This window comes from Ceratina calcarata, unplaced genomic scaffold (assembly GCF_001652005.2).
Source record: "Ceratina calcarata isolate Rehan_Ccalc_2016 unplaced genomic scaffold, ASM165200v1 scaffold557.2, whole genome shotgun sequence".
Classification (NCBI taxonomy): domain Eukaryota; kingdom Metazoa; phylum Arthropoda; class Insecta; order Hymenoptera; family Apidae; genus Ceratina; species Ceratina calcarata.
The window spans coordinates 392,512-406,321 of NW_017176762.1; the positions used below are offsets into that span (position 1 = coordinate 392,512).

A 13,810-nucleotide genomic window follows, 5' to 3' on the forward strand; every position below is an offset into this window, starting at 1 on the left:
GTGACTGTATGACCCTGTCAATGCGGAGTTAGTCAACGGACCGCTGTTGTAAAAAAAAAAGCAGATCTATCCCAACTTTTGAGGGGAAAATAATCGACGCTAAACCTATATACGTATGTATATACGTCATTAATATTTGAATTTCTCCAAATCCTTAGTTTACGATTGTATGTTGTATACATAATTTCTTATTTTCTTTCCTTTCTGTATATATACGTACACAATTGTATTACCAATATGAAATCTATATCCGTATATGATACATCTAAGTATTATACCATTGAATTAAAAAATATGCATTCGAAAGGAATCTTAAGAAGGAGAAAAACATTTTAATAAAAGAATCTCCTTTTTTTATTCGTCTTATATTTCAAAGTGTATTTATAGGAATACTATTCAGCGTTATCTATATTAATAAATTAATTATTGTTATATATAATATATTACTAATATTATAATATTATTCCCATTAAAATTTCCGGAATATTACTATAAAGTTACATTAATATCCCCTTTGAAAAGGAATAAACTTTGAACAGATTAATAAAATTAGGGGCACAAGCTTTTACAATAATCTACTATTTTATTCGTTATATTAAAAGTTTTGTCGGAATTTTTCTGCTTTTTGGGCAGTGACTGATATATTGTATGTTAATGAGGATCGATCTACGTAATATTTTTACAGTTCTTAAATAGCACCATATATCTACATGTGTTAAAAATAAATAATGTATTTTGTCTAGATCACTATATTTGTAAGTTCTTGTAAATTTTGAATATAACTATTATACGATATACTATTGTAGCTTAATTTCATTGACTGTAATTTTAAACGGCGATTTGCAACTTTTAATGTAAGAATCATTTTTCTTGTAAATTATATTACACAATACAACGAATTTAAACTATCGAAGGAAAACAAATCGTTATGAGAATGTATATAAAAATGATTTATTAATCTTTTATTACAACTAGTCGCAATTATCTGTGCGACAGAGCTCTATCAATTTAGAAGATTCGTTAAACTGCATATGTATAATACGTGATTACGAGGAATTGCAAGGAGTTATTAAGTATTATACTGTTCGGAACGAAATGAATAGCGGTTTAAAATTTTATTAAAAAATCTTTTTTATTACGACTTGCATTTGACGATTTTGTGCACTTTTACACTGCCAATATCATTTACACGATAAAATCGTTACACCGTTCAACGGAAGGAATTTACTAAACATAATTTACAATTTCTCCTGTGGATGTTTAAAATACGATCACTTCACAAATTTCACGCTATAAACTGAAAAAATCGTATCGACTTTCGAGCTCCGCCACACGATCTGCATTAGATCTCCGAAAAATAAGATCTAATGTTCGAGCATTCTGCGCTATACACTGCAAGATCGACAATGGCTATTTCAATTATCTATTTAAACAAAGCAAAGAGGGAAAATGATCGTGTATGTATACAAATGTAGTGGAGTTAATAGTATTGCCGTTATTTAAATTAAAGGACAATGAGATTTTTAACATCTTAATTAATATATAAATTTAAATAAATGCGATAGTATTAACCCGTTGTCAATATCGTACCTATCGAATCGTTAAGGTTTTAAACAATATGAAGAGTAATGTCGTTTTTTATTGGTCACTTCAAATTGATTCGCTTTCCCACTTTGCTAAAATTAATGTACATAGTCACGATGAGTTTATATTTGCACTCGAACAATTAATAATTCTAACGATGAGAAACGTACATGAAAGCACCATAAACATTGGTTGAAATTATTGGGTGGGGTTTAGTATAATCTAGTGAATATTACATTGGTTATGAGTTGGTTGAACTTTCACGTACGTTTAAACAAAGTACTAATACCGCTAAAAATCTGAGAGAATAGTTTCGTCTCACATATCTGCTGGCCCGATGTTGCCAATTTACAATTCTTTTTTTTTTAAATGCGGAACGTTCTTCTTTCTACATATTTTAATGATCTTTCATCAGTTTGTATTTTAAATACGCACTGCTCACAAGCCTCGGAAGAGTAGTGTTACCACAGGCCTGACTTACTCTTCCTTCGTCTCAAGATAGTTTCAATGTACCTAACGATCGACCAATTTCAATTTAGCTTTCAAAGAGCAAAGGAAAAATGACTGCAGTCATCTGCGCGTTGGTTCTACAAAATTTGTACTATATCACGTAACATCAAATATCTCATAAAGTGGAAAAGTCTAGCGTGTTATTCTTTTTGCTAGTACTAAATTGGCAAAAGGAATCGATGGACTTGGTGAAGTAACGCGGAGACCGGAAAATCTCGGAAAACGTTTACGAGACACATGGTTATCGAGAGCAATTTGGTAGACGTTTTATATTAATAAACGCCAACATGATTTAAAATCTACGCTCTCATCAATCGAGAGTCAGAGTTTTTGGCTGTTCCCAGGTGAACCCATCTCGTCCAAAGTGTCCATACGTACTAGTTTGTTGATAAATAGGATTACGAAGATTTAACTCCCTGAAACAAAAATAATTATATATAATCTAATTTTTAATTCTCGATCATACTTATCATTAGTTTTTGATAAATTATAATTACATATAATTATACATAGTATAGGTATTATACTTACTTAACGATTTTTCCCGGCCGTAAGTCGAAATTTTTGTTAACTATATCTAACAGTTCATTTTGGGGTCGCTTAGAAGTACCGTAGTCAAAAACTGTGATTGAAAGAGGTTCTGCTACTCCAATGGCATAAGACACCTACAAATTCATTATGTCGTTAAATCTTGGAATGTATGTATTTACAGGAAGCAAATAATATTTATTAGTCAACAGTGCTCACCTGCACGAGGCAGCGTCTGCAAAGTCCAGCTTTTACCAAAGATTTAGCAACCCATCTTGCGGCATAAGCAGCAGATCTGTCGACCTTTGTGAAGTCTTTACCAGAAAATGCGCCACCACCGTGAGCTCCCCAACCACCGTAGGTATCAACTATTATTTTACGGCCAGTGAGACCAGCATCACTCTATAAAGATACATGTAATTTAAGTTATGGAAAAGTTAAATAAACATAGAAGAAAACTTGTGTTTTACCTGTGGTCCGCCAATAATAAATAATCCACAAGGATTGACATGGAAGATCGTTCTCTCATCCAGATACCTTGCTGGAATCACTTCCTTGATGACTTTTTCCATAACAGCCTTACGTAATTCGTCTAAACCAATTTTCTCGCTGTGTTGCAGTGATACGACCACTGTATGAACTCTCATAGGTACACAGGCTCCGTGATCCATAAGATATTCGCAAGTGACCTGTTTTAAACATTTTCATCGTATCAGTGATGGTTTTACATTATATTACGAGACATAAATTATATATATATATTAATATTATTTGCAATATGATTATTCTCAGTAATTAGTTTACATCATGGCACTCAAGAGTAGCAAATACTATGTGACATCATAGAATAATCTTATACAAATATACATGTGTTTTTAATTTTCATTGAGCTGTAAGAAATGTATCATTGTAATTATGTATAAAACGTAATTATATACCTGTGTTTTTGAGTCTGGTCTTGCCCACCATAGTTCACCACTGCGCCTCAACTCCGCAATCTTCTGGTTTAATTTGTGTGCCAGCACAACGGTCAGTGGCATGCATTCGTCTGTTTCATCTGTCGCGTATCCGAACATTAGACCCTGATAGAAAGATTTCAGTTAAACTTTATGGGATGTAAATTTAAAATAAAAAGTAGATTTGTTGACTCTTCAAGTAATTTCACAATATTACACAGTATTTCTAACGCAAAAGATCAAGCGTTAATACAGGACATAAAATGCATACAATATAATACTATGTGTTAATTAATTAATTCGTATTTGAAATTGACAGTAACTGTGATTATTAGGAAAATTGTTTAGTAATTTACAAAAGGGTGTCACACAGAGCAGATTTAGTAGCCAACTGTAACATTGGGGCAAAAACTAGGTTTAAGAATTTGTAAACAATGTTTATTATGTTTGTAACATACACTCCGACATGATGACATGAATTCATAAAGATAATACCTCAAGTTTTAAGTAATCAAGTACGAATGGTAAAATTAGTCAGTAGTTAAAAGTCAATTATCTGTTATGAAATGTTGTTTGTGAAATTTTAATGATAAACAAAATTGTAAATGTGTATATAAACTTGAAATTTTACAAACAAATCATGAATAACTGCATACAACCATGATTAGTGTCAAGATTAATAAGTGATTGTGCATTTTAATACAGTCAACACGATAAGGATAATCTGTGCATGAACAGTAGAAGAAACAAAATATATCAACCAGATACGAGAAAAAAGTAAGAATAAAATATGAAGTAAGCTTCAATGGGTATACAGAAAAAAAAAAACAGAAATAACGAAGATCATAAAAAAATATGAGTAGAAACTGAAGATTATGTTAGGGAAATCCTACTGGCTTTTGACCTCCACCATACAAGGCAGTCGTAAAAAAAATTAGCACTTCACGTAACACAGTGCATGTACATCATATGAAAGAAGCTAGCAGATAACAGAGTAGAAAGAAATTACAGCACACTATTATTACGATTAAACAGAAGTTCTCGTAGCAACGAGAGTGCAAGAACATAGAATTTACTACAGGTTTTAAATGATTAGAAATAGTGATAGCAATTAAATATATACATATTATTTAGAAAGCTGAGGGCTAATTGTGCTAGCTACAGATGAAACGAGAAGAGGAACAGAAAGTTCAAACGAACGATCAGAATGCTAATTGACCTGATCTCCTGCTCCAACTTCTTCATCGCTACGATTTTCATGAACTCCTGCGGCAATATTTGGTGATTGGGCATCAAGCGCCAAGAGAACACTGCAGAGCTTGTAGTCAAAACCTGTAGAAATTAGATGAATGAGATAAAAAGATATCCACCGTTATATACGCTATAACACTTTTATTACACTGATACCTCAGCGTTATATACCTGTTCATTATCTTTCTTCAAGTAATATGACAATCACATGTTATTGCTTTCGGGAAAAGAATTAAAAATAATACATAGCAATATCGTATAAAATGTTTTCCTTTAATACAACATGTAATGTGAAAGCTTGATTAGAAATCGTAGAAGATATATACTAATGTGTTATTATATGGGTCAATATGTTGTGTTGTGATAATTATGCATTATATGTGAAAATTATGATCATGATTATTTAGTGATGAGTTTCCCTAGCTTAAGAAATTTTGTTGTACAACTAGAAATTATCTGTATACATGTAAAATATTTCCAGATAAAGTGAATTCTTAAAATATAAAACATAATAAATATTTATTTGCATACACAGATTCACACGCCCACACATAACATGAGGAGAAAGTATCTGTTATAAAAGTTCCACAAAATATATTATAAGAATAAGAAGGGAAGTGGGTAAAGCAAAAAGAGAGAATGTTATTGAATTATATGGCTGCTCTGCGGCACGGGCTGAGAATGGGTTATGTACCTGATCACCTGCACCCACGTCCTTCTCTTCCCTGTCCACATGAACACCATCAGCGATATTTGGAGATTGTTGTTCGATCGCCACCAAAAGGTTCAACGTACGCCAATCGAATCCTGCCACGATCATGATATGCTTACGTTACATATTCGTACTTGTTTCTTTTCTTTTTTACTTATTTTTTCCGAAAGATAATTAGCAGGATAATATTGGTCACCCAATCGATCGAGTCATGGAATTTTCTCCAACATTTAAAATGTCTAACGTGTATGTAGCGTAAAGCACATCTTTTTATCACAGAAACGTATATTTTTACCAAAAGATATACATATATTCCTAATTGAGAAAGTTACTGCAACGGGTCTTTTGTAGATCATATTTAGTGCTGGAAGCTTTCGTGCCATGATTCGACCGTGTATTTGCAAAATCTGATTTTGGAGAACCAAATGAGGCGAATTTTGCAAGGGATAAGATAAAGTCGTCATCCGGCCACAGGGCATGCTTATATGTGATGGAATAGAAGGTGGAAATCACATTTGTTAGCAAGGAAAAATTTCAAATGTTTTAAATGTATAGATAAAATAAATTTAACAAAAACTTGGCGGTACATATCAAGGTTTTAACAAACATACATCACTAAAAAGAGGAAACACAAAGAAGAATTAAAAATATTCTTACCTTTTGATGAGTCGTCATATCCAATGTGTTTTACAGTATCCCGAACAATTTTTTGATAATCTACCACAGCCTTTGACGTGATTTCCCCACATAAAAGGATCATCCCTGTCTTTGTCACGGTCTCTGAATAAATGAGAGAAAAATGTACAGTAAAAAATCATGAATTAAAATTACTGCTTCATAGTATTTTATATTCGTAGTTTAAATAGTCTGAACTGTGAATATTGTATCAGGTACTAGATCCCTTTAGAGATCTATGATTCAAAATTAACTCAAGGTTGAACTGACTAACTTATAAATAGAGGTTATAACACTGAGTAATTCAATCATTAGAAAAATAAAAAATTATCTTGAATGGACTTACCACAAGCTACTTTTGCATCAGGATCTTGTGTTAAATGTGCGTCTAAAATAGCATCACTTATTTGATCACACATTTTATCTAAAAAAAAAGAAAAAAGAACAAGCTGAATATATTATCATAGATATAGATTTTTCAAAAATTGGCTATATTTTTCAAAATTATTTAGGTACGTGGATATACGTACAGATTAAGGACGTAATTTTATGATAAATATACGTTCCTAAAGACAATTGCATAATCGGAAAATTAAATATATACCATTTCATTTGAACTTAGCTGGTTTGTATAAAAATTTGTTCAAGCAAGACTGGTATCTTAAGTATAATTTTAAAATAACATAAACGAAATACGTAATCATTTTATTGAACAAAAGCTTCGATTTTAAATAGAGGATAATTCTACGTTGTACGAAGTATTTAGAAAGGCAATAACAGTTTCGAGAAGAATGATTTGTGACTGGAAAATAGACTAAATTCATTGTTAACCAGAAACTTATGAAACGATCCTACAACTACAACGATCCATGTGAATTACGCACTGAGTATTTCATAAATGAATTTGAACAAATTCAAAGCGAAAGAAGATACGATATGTAATGAACTGAAATATAATTTGAGACACGTGTGCGAGAAAAGTCGAGAAATGTGAGACATTAGGAATCATAAATTCCGATATTGAGGAGCACATGGCGACGCCGGAGGTACTCGGTTTCTGCTCCGATACCACTTCGAGGAAACGTGGTTCCGACCTCGTGTCTAAATAGATCCAATCTTTGGTATTTCGGAGGCCGACCGAAGACATAATCTGTATACAAATGAGTCCCAATGTAACATCATCCCCGCATTTCGGAGCTTTTTAAGGAAAGTAAGAAAGCGCGAAGGAAGTGTATGTATATAGAATCGCGGCGTGCGCACACGGTACGTATGTATGTGTGGTCCGTTGATCGAGTTTCATGGCGACACACGCGACTCAGCGACATGGAAACCTAGGAACGAACTCGTATCCGTAGATTGGTCAAAATACAAGAAAGACATGAGGCGAACGCATGCTTTTTAGAATGCCTACCTGGATGTCCTTCACCAACGGACTCCGAAGTGAAGAGAAAACTGGTGCCCTGTTGTAATTCAGGCGGCGTGTGCCCGTTAGCGTATCCGTTCATGTGATGAGCGGTCTCCGGCATTTTCTTTCTTCTCGCGGTCGTCGCTACGGGTTTTGGTATCTCGTTCCTGCGTTCAAATGCTTTGGCCACGTGTTGCGACTCAGCTCGAGTATTGTTCGTCTGACGTCACTAATAATTAATGAAAGCAAAAGGATGTACAAGTCTGGAGTCCGACACCCTGGCTTTGGGTTTCGCACGGCGGACCAGCTCACCAGCACAGCACGGAACGTAATAGTCAGACGAGCGCGGAACAAATGCACTACGGTACAGTGTGGAAAGTAAAAGAGACTCCCCGCTCTCTGGTGACCGTTATTTATAACCTCGGTACCTTCGACTTCTCGTTCGGCTAATCTCGTATCACGTGCCGCTCGACCACCCGGGAAATTATACTCGGCGCGAAATTCGATTAGATTCGCGTCTATCTTTGTTTTTACTCCCGTAACAGAAGTTCCGTCCACGTGTTCGATATCTGTTTAAAGAAATAAACGTATCTGTTACAATCAATTGTCGCATCTCAATATAACGCTTTGACAATTTAATTCATCACGAAAATTACGTTCATTGAGCATTATAATTAATATATGTACCCGGAAGATATATAAAGAAATGTGAAATGTAAAATTATTCTCCTTTCTTCGTAAAACAGCTTGAATTTTTATTTTTAAGAGGAAAACGAGGTACCTAATAAATTTTTTGTAATATCAGACACGTAATATGTATGTTAATTTACATTCGACAGTTATTATTCATAATGATTTCTCCTGTTGTACTAAATGAATTAGGTACTAGTTCTCAGAAAATTTCTATAGATTACATTTTACTCCTTATTGTATAAATACGCTGAAATTTATTGTATCTATGAACGAGATGATTTTTGCAATTATACACAATTTTCATTGATAACTCACTTTCATTAGTCTATGATCTTCTATACGAACCCTTTATTTTAATCCAGCTGGAAACTCATCACTGATCACTTAATTGTCCGGAAAATTACTATGTATAGTACGTATGTAAGATCCGATCCGTTTGTATGGAAATCTTTCAAACTATAACCGGATAATTGTGTATTGAACTTTGCGCTTTGGCTGATTCGACGAGTTATTATCGAACAGTGGTAAATATGTTTAGCGCGTTTCTCTTGTAAAACTGAATTCGTACTGAGCAGATTTCCAGTATCAGTCACACTTTTATATATCGCGGAATCTCCCTCCACGATTAGGCAACGTTTGCGTGGGGTTGAAGCAAAAGTAGGCATTCATATGAGAATGAATCGATATTACAGGGAAAACATGTGTGCACTAATTGATAAGCTCTCATAGAAAATCAAAAGAACTGCAGGATAAAATAATAAATGAAGTTGACATTATTCATTAGAAATTCTACTGTCGTACCTTTTGGCGACATCAGAGCTTTGTGTAATTAAGAATAATAACTGATAATGATGATGATTGACTAAAGATGAATAGAAATGTTAGTAAAAAAAATTGAGCATTTTTACCAACCGTTTATGGGATAAATTGTTGATGATCGATAATAATAAATATAAGAAACACTTGCAATACAAACAAATCAATTCATATTTATGTTACATCGATGAATAAATAAATAAAACTTGATCAATGTATCTTGATTTTTGTACATGAATGTTGCGTGTACAGTACTTAATACTTTATATAAAACAGTGAGTAGTGTTTTAGAAAGTATCACTTGTAGTTGTATTTTATACAACAGTTTTCGACGAAAGAAACAACACGCGCTCGTGCATTATTTTTCGCCAAGAAAACGTAATCTCAGAATGTGATACGTCACTGACACAGCTGAATATGAGCTGCACGCGAATTGCCAATAAGCAATATAAGCCGTTGTATTACAAAAAAGCTACTCTTTAGTTTACACAATCATAGTTATTTAAATGGACAGTCTGTAATTTGAAACGAAGCTCTTTGCACGTGTTTATTTTATTTTATCACTTGCAAAATGTGCGTTTAAACTTAATGTAAAAATTGCTTTATGTTTAAAAACGACACGTGCTTATTTATCTGCTTTTGTTACTTTCTTTCGCTAAAGAATTTTGACGTCTAATACGTGTTGCATCATGTAATTTCACGTGCAGCATATAATCAGGACGATTGTGTAATTATGATTCTTTTTATCGCTGTGTTGTTGTATAAGATGTCAGACCAGATATCGTTACAGAAGCTTCGTTCACTATTTCAGCTTACACGTGTAACTTTACATCAGAAGTCTTCTACGAAAATGCACTTTATCAGTAGTTTCTTATTGCTAGATATCAGGATCTTTGGTAACGTGATATTTTTACTCACGATATTCTCTTCAAATTAAATCAGAACTAAATAATACATACACGTCGATCTATGTTGGTCTAATTCGCAAATTAACATATGCAATAAGTATAAAAAATTTAATGTTGTTCTGCTGGAAGGATCTAGCCGAATAAGATGTTAAAATGTGCCTTTGAACGAAATTCAACTTGCAATGAGCCATTCGATATAGTGTCAAAAAAAAAAAAACGTTTTTTGCCCATTTTCAACCATCTACCTCAATTCGGAGGGTGGTTACGGGGTTAATCTGTTTCAGCATTTTTGCCATATTTCTCCTCGTAAATGTTTAGCAAAATTTTACATTTCTTTCCCTCAGTAATTATATTTCTTTATGTTAAATACTTCTGTACACAAAAACATTAAGCATCAATTATTTGATGAAATATAGAGTAGATATAAATAATGTTATCTTTCTTTCAAATTATTATTTATTCTCTCTTGAATACTATTGTCCATTAACGTCCTTAAATCATTAAAACAACATCTGTTAGGTTTGCGAAGAAAGGGCAAAGGCGACCTTCTTACAATAGAGGTAGTGTAACCGTCTTTTAGTTTCGGATTCGTTTATGGTCACCCTTAGCAGCAATAAGGTCCAAGGCACCTTACCTTTAAACGAACACTGTCATCTCTTCTTACATCTGCTTGTCAGAAAACGCTAATCCCGTTTGGAAATGGCCTATCTCTCGTTTTTTTACTTAGTCCAAGGCCCTGCTTGGACCTTTGTTACGGCTACGGTCAGTTTTTTTTGGGAATTACTGGACCCTCGACGGAAGATGGAATTACGAACCTTGAAGGTATCCCTAGTACCTGCCGGTAGCCGTTAACCCAAGAGCCGATAACTCACTTGATTTATAGCCTCCGAATAGCTTATTGCTAGACTTACAGTTAATCCCGTTTGTACAATTTTGTTCACTTAGAAATTAAATTAAGACACGATTGGAAACACAAATTGGTGTCATACTTCATCGATATACAGTCCACTTTGAGCATCAGAACTTCTGACGACTGAAGTCCCCCGCGTCGTTTAATCGCTACTACAGTTGTTGACGCTACGACGACTAAACAACATCTATTTAAATAATTGCTGTAAACACGCATAATTGAATTTCCATCCTCTTTCTCTCCTCGTTAGCTTTCAGCTGTTGTATAGATATCGTCATTAAACAATATTTAAATAACGAAGCGATTAGTATGCCGACTACAACGCCTTATTACGTATGAAGCAGTTTTCCAGTATAAAATCAGTATCGGGAGTGCCAGTAGGAGTCATAAGAAGTGCATGTTTGCGAGAGTTGTAAATCTTGCAAACAATGCTCATAACAATTAGGTACTTGAATCTGATTGAGACGATAACACGGAAAGTAAAGCTAACGACTTATACGTGATTCAATTCGTCTCGTAAGATTATAATATTGAATAAAAATCAAATTGATCTTAGAGCAGCAAGGTCGAGATACAAAGATGGATAAATATTAATGAGCAATTTACATGTTAACCGATCAGATTTTTCACGGTCACTCAGTCATAGGGACTTTAACTGTTCATACTGTTGCTTCAATTAATGTGCAGTAATTATTTTTAACTTCATGTCGAAAAATTCATTATTATTGACACGTTTTGTAATGAAACTTCCCAACCCTCGTCTAAATAACTACACACAATATCCAATGTACAATAATTAAATTTGTAACCGATGAGTTGAATATTTCTTTGTCATAAGTTTCACAACATACGATCATCGAAAGCCTTCAACACATATTATCACCTCCGTGATGAACTTATGAATGTGTAAGTTTTCGTTTGTGTATAAATAGGTCAGTTGCATCTACGAGTGCAATAGAAAAATAGTTTTTATTCTGTCCTGAAGGCGAAATTAGATTTTTTTAAATGAAATACCACTTGTTCATTCATTGAGCGCACATGACGTAAGAATCGACGTAGCTTGCGTTGAAATTTAAATAATATTAAACTTAATTTTGGAAACCTTATTGTATTACAATACATATTTGTGAATGGGTTTCCGCAGATATTTTCGTATCTCGAAATGATATTCAGTTGCCGGTTATAGCACAACAATAAAATATTTTAAAGCTGTGTCTATAGAATTAGATAGCTGGTTCATAAGTACACTGAATAAATTTAAATGAACTATAAAGAAGAATAACATTACATTAGTGCATGAGGAATTAATCGGATGACAATTGTTTAGTTTATGTATACATGTTGTCGATTTTTATCAATCCTAATAAAATAATTTGTTGCAATACACATGTATTAAATGATAAAAACATTACTTCATGACTGGCAATCTCATTATCACTAATGGGAAATCAGAGCATGATGACATCAGTATTAGTATTAATTTTAGCAAATGACGTAAAATCTGATCGAAATTGTGTAAATATTAAAGTTCAATATCCGTCCGAGTATCTATTTGAATGATTGAATCTAATTATTTTTAATATTGCAATAGTTCATCGATTAGGAATATGTATTTATATTTATGATAGAAAAGCGACGTTTCATACATAAACTTACATCGATAGTATAATGAATTATCTATTCAATGATCGGATATGAACGCAATAAACTTTTCTAATTCATAAGTATAAATCTCTTGTTAACAAGTTGCTGAGCAATGCCGAGTAACTATTTACCGATTAGTATAGATATCTAAGCTCAAATATGTGAGTGTTCAGTGAATCACTCACTTGCAGTGAATCATGACAATGTATCAATAAATGATGTGGTGAATTTTTCAGATTTATATTTGATAACTTACCATGTTATGTGTAGTGAGTAAGTTTTGTAGTAAGTAAGATTTGTAGCGAGTGAGCGACCTTCTATTATGTTAATTGCTATACATATCAATTGATAAAGCGTGTCTATTATCTTAAAGAAAAGGAAGAAGATGTGTATTCATTACATATAAATAATGTTAAGAAGAATGATTAAACTGAATCTACTGAATTATGAAGAAATAGGTCAAGGCACTTCATCGTGTTATCGTTCTATGTTTTCGTCTTAATTATAATCGAAACGAGTGCACAGATTACCACAGAAAACGATTCCTGCGGTTTTGAAACTGCATTAAAGCTAGCTATTTTTCAGTTTTTAGTCTAATCTATTTTTATACTAATTTTCAATCTATTAACAAGAATATGATGTAACATTATCTCATGTTTGGCACATTATATGTCGAAACCGGAGTGATTTTTCATTATCAAGTGAACGATAGTACATTTAAACACAAGACTACTTATCTAAAGAAACGTACAAGTTTTAGAAACTGCTTATCTAGAATGCCCTTAAACATTTCATTATCACAACAATGAGGTCACTATATAATTCTAAACTGTGTGACCACATGCAGTTTTGTAACTTCAAGGCTCCATTTTCAGATTTTGGGAAAAAGCATTTCGTATCTAATCATTTATATTTTGCATTATTTAGTGATTTAACATTGAATGAAATACAGAACAAATCTAAGAATGTAGTTCCTGTCGGAGGAGTTGAGGAAAACGGTAGGTTATCATTCACATTGTTCGTGATCAACCGGAAAGATTGACGATTCTCTCGTGCAGGCGTAGGAGAAATACGTGGAATCAGTGGTTCACTGACCCTTGACACTGAATCTCGTACATGTCATCGGGAGCACCGAAAGAACCATAGAACCCGCCGAAGATGAAGACTAACAGAAAAAAGAAAGAGAGATGCCTCAACCTTGACCCTGACAACCTTTCA

General features: G+C 33.3%; 1 protein-coding gene across 4 annotated transcripts; it reads right to left on the reverse strand.

Annotated features, from left to right (window-relative positions):
* Positions 1-933: 933 nt before the first annotated feature.
* On the reverse strand, positions 934-8,897 carry Sam-S (S-adenosylmethionine Synthetase). Of its 4 annotated transcripts, XM_026817169.1 has the most exons (11): positions 8,630-8,896; positions 7,934-8,190; positions 7,628-7,850; positions 6,563-6,640; positions 6,199-6,321; positions 4,798-4,910; positions 3,561-3,704; positions 3,093-3,311; positions 2,842-3,024; positions 2,626-2,759; positions 934-2,510 (listed from the first exon to the last, which is right to left on the reverse strand). In XM_026817169.1, exons 3-11 carry the CDS (start codon positions 7,740-7,742, stop codon positions 2,405-2,407), a joined length of 1,215 nt encoding a protein of 404 aa, XP_026672970.1. In that variant the 5' UTR covers positions 7,743-7,850; positions 7,934-8,190; positions 8,630-8,896; the 3' UTR covers positions 934-2,404. The 4 variants fall into 4 exon arrangements, with proteins under 4 accessions (XP_026672970.1, XP_017887350.1, XP_017887349.1 ...); XM_018031861.2 differs by lacking the exon at positions 4,798-4,910 and adding an exon at positions 5,524-5,636 and having other exon boundaries at positions 7,628-8,190; positions 8,630-8,897; XM_018031860.2 differs by having other exon boundaries at positions 7,628-8,190; positions 8,660-8,896.
* Between the last annotated feature and the right edge of the window lie 4,913 nt (positions 8,898-13,810).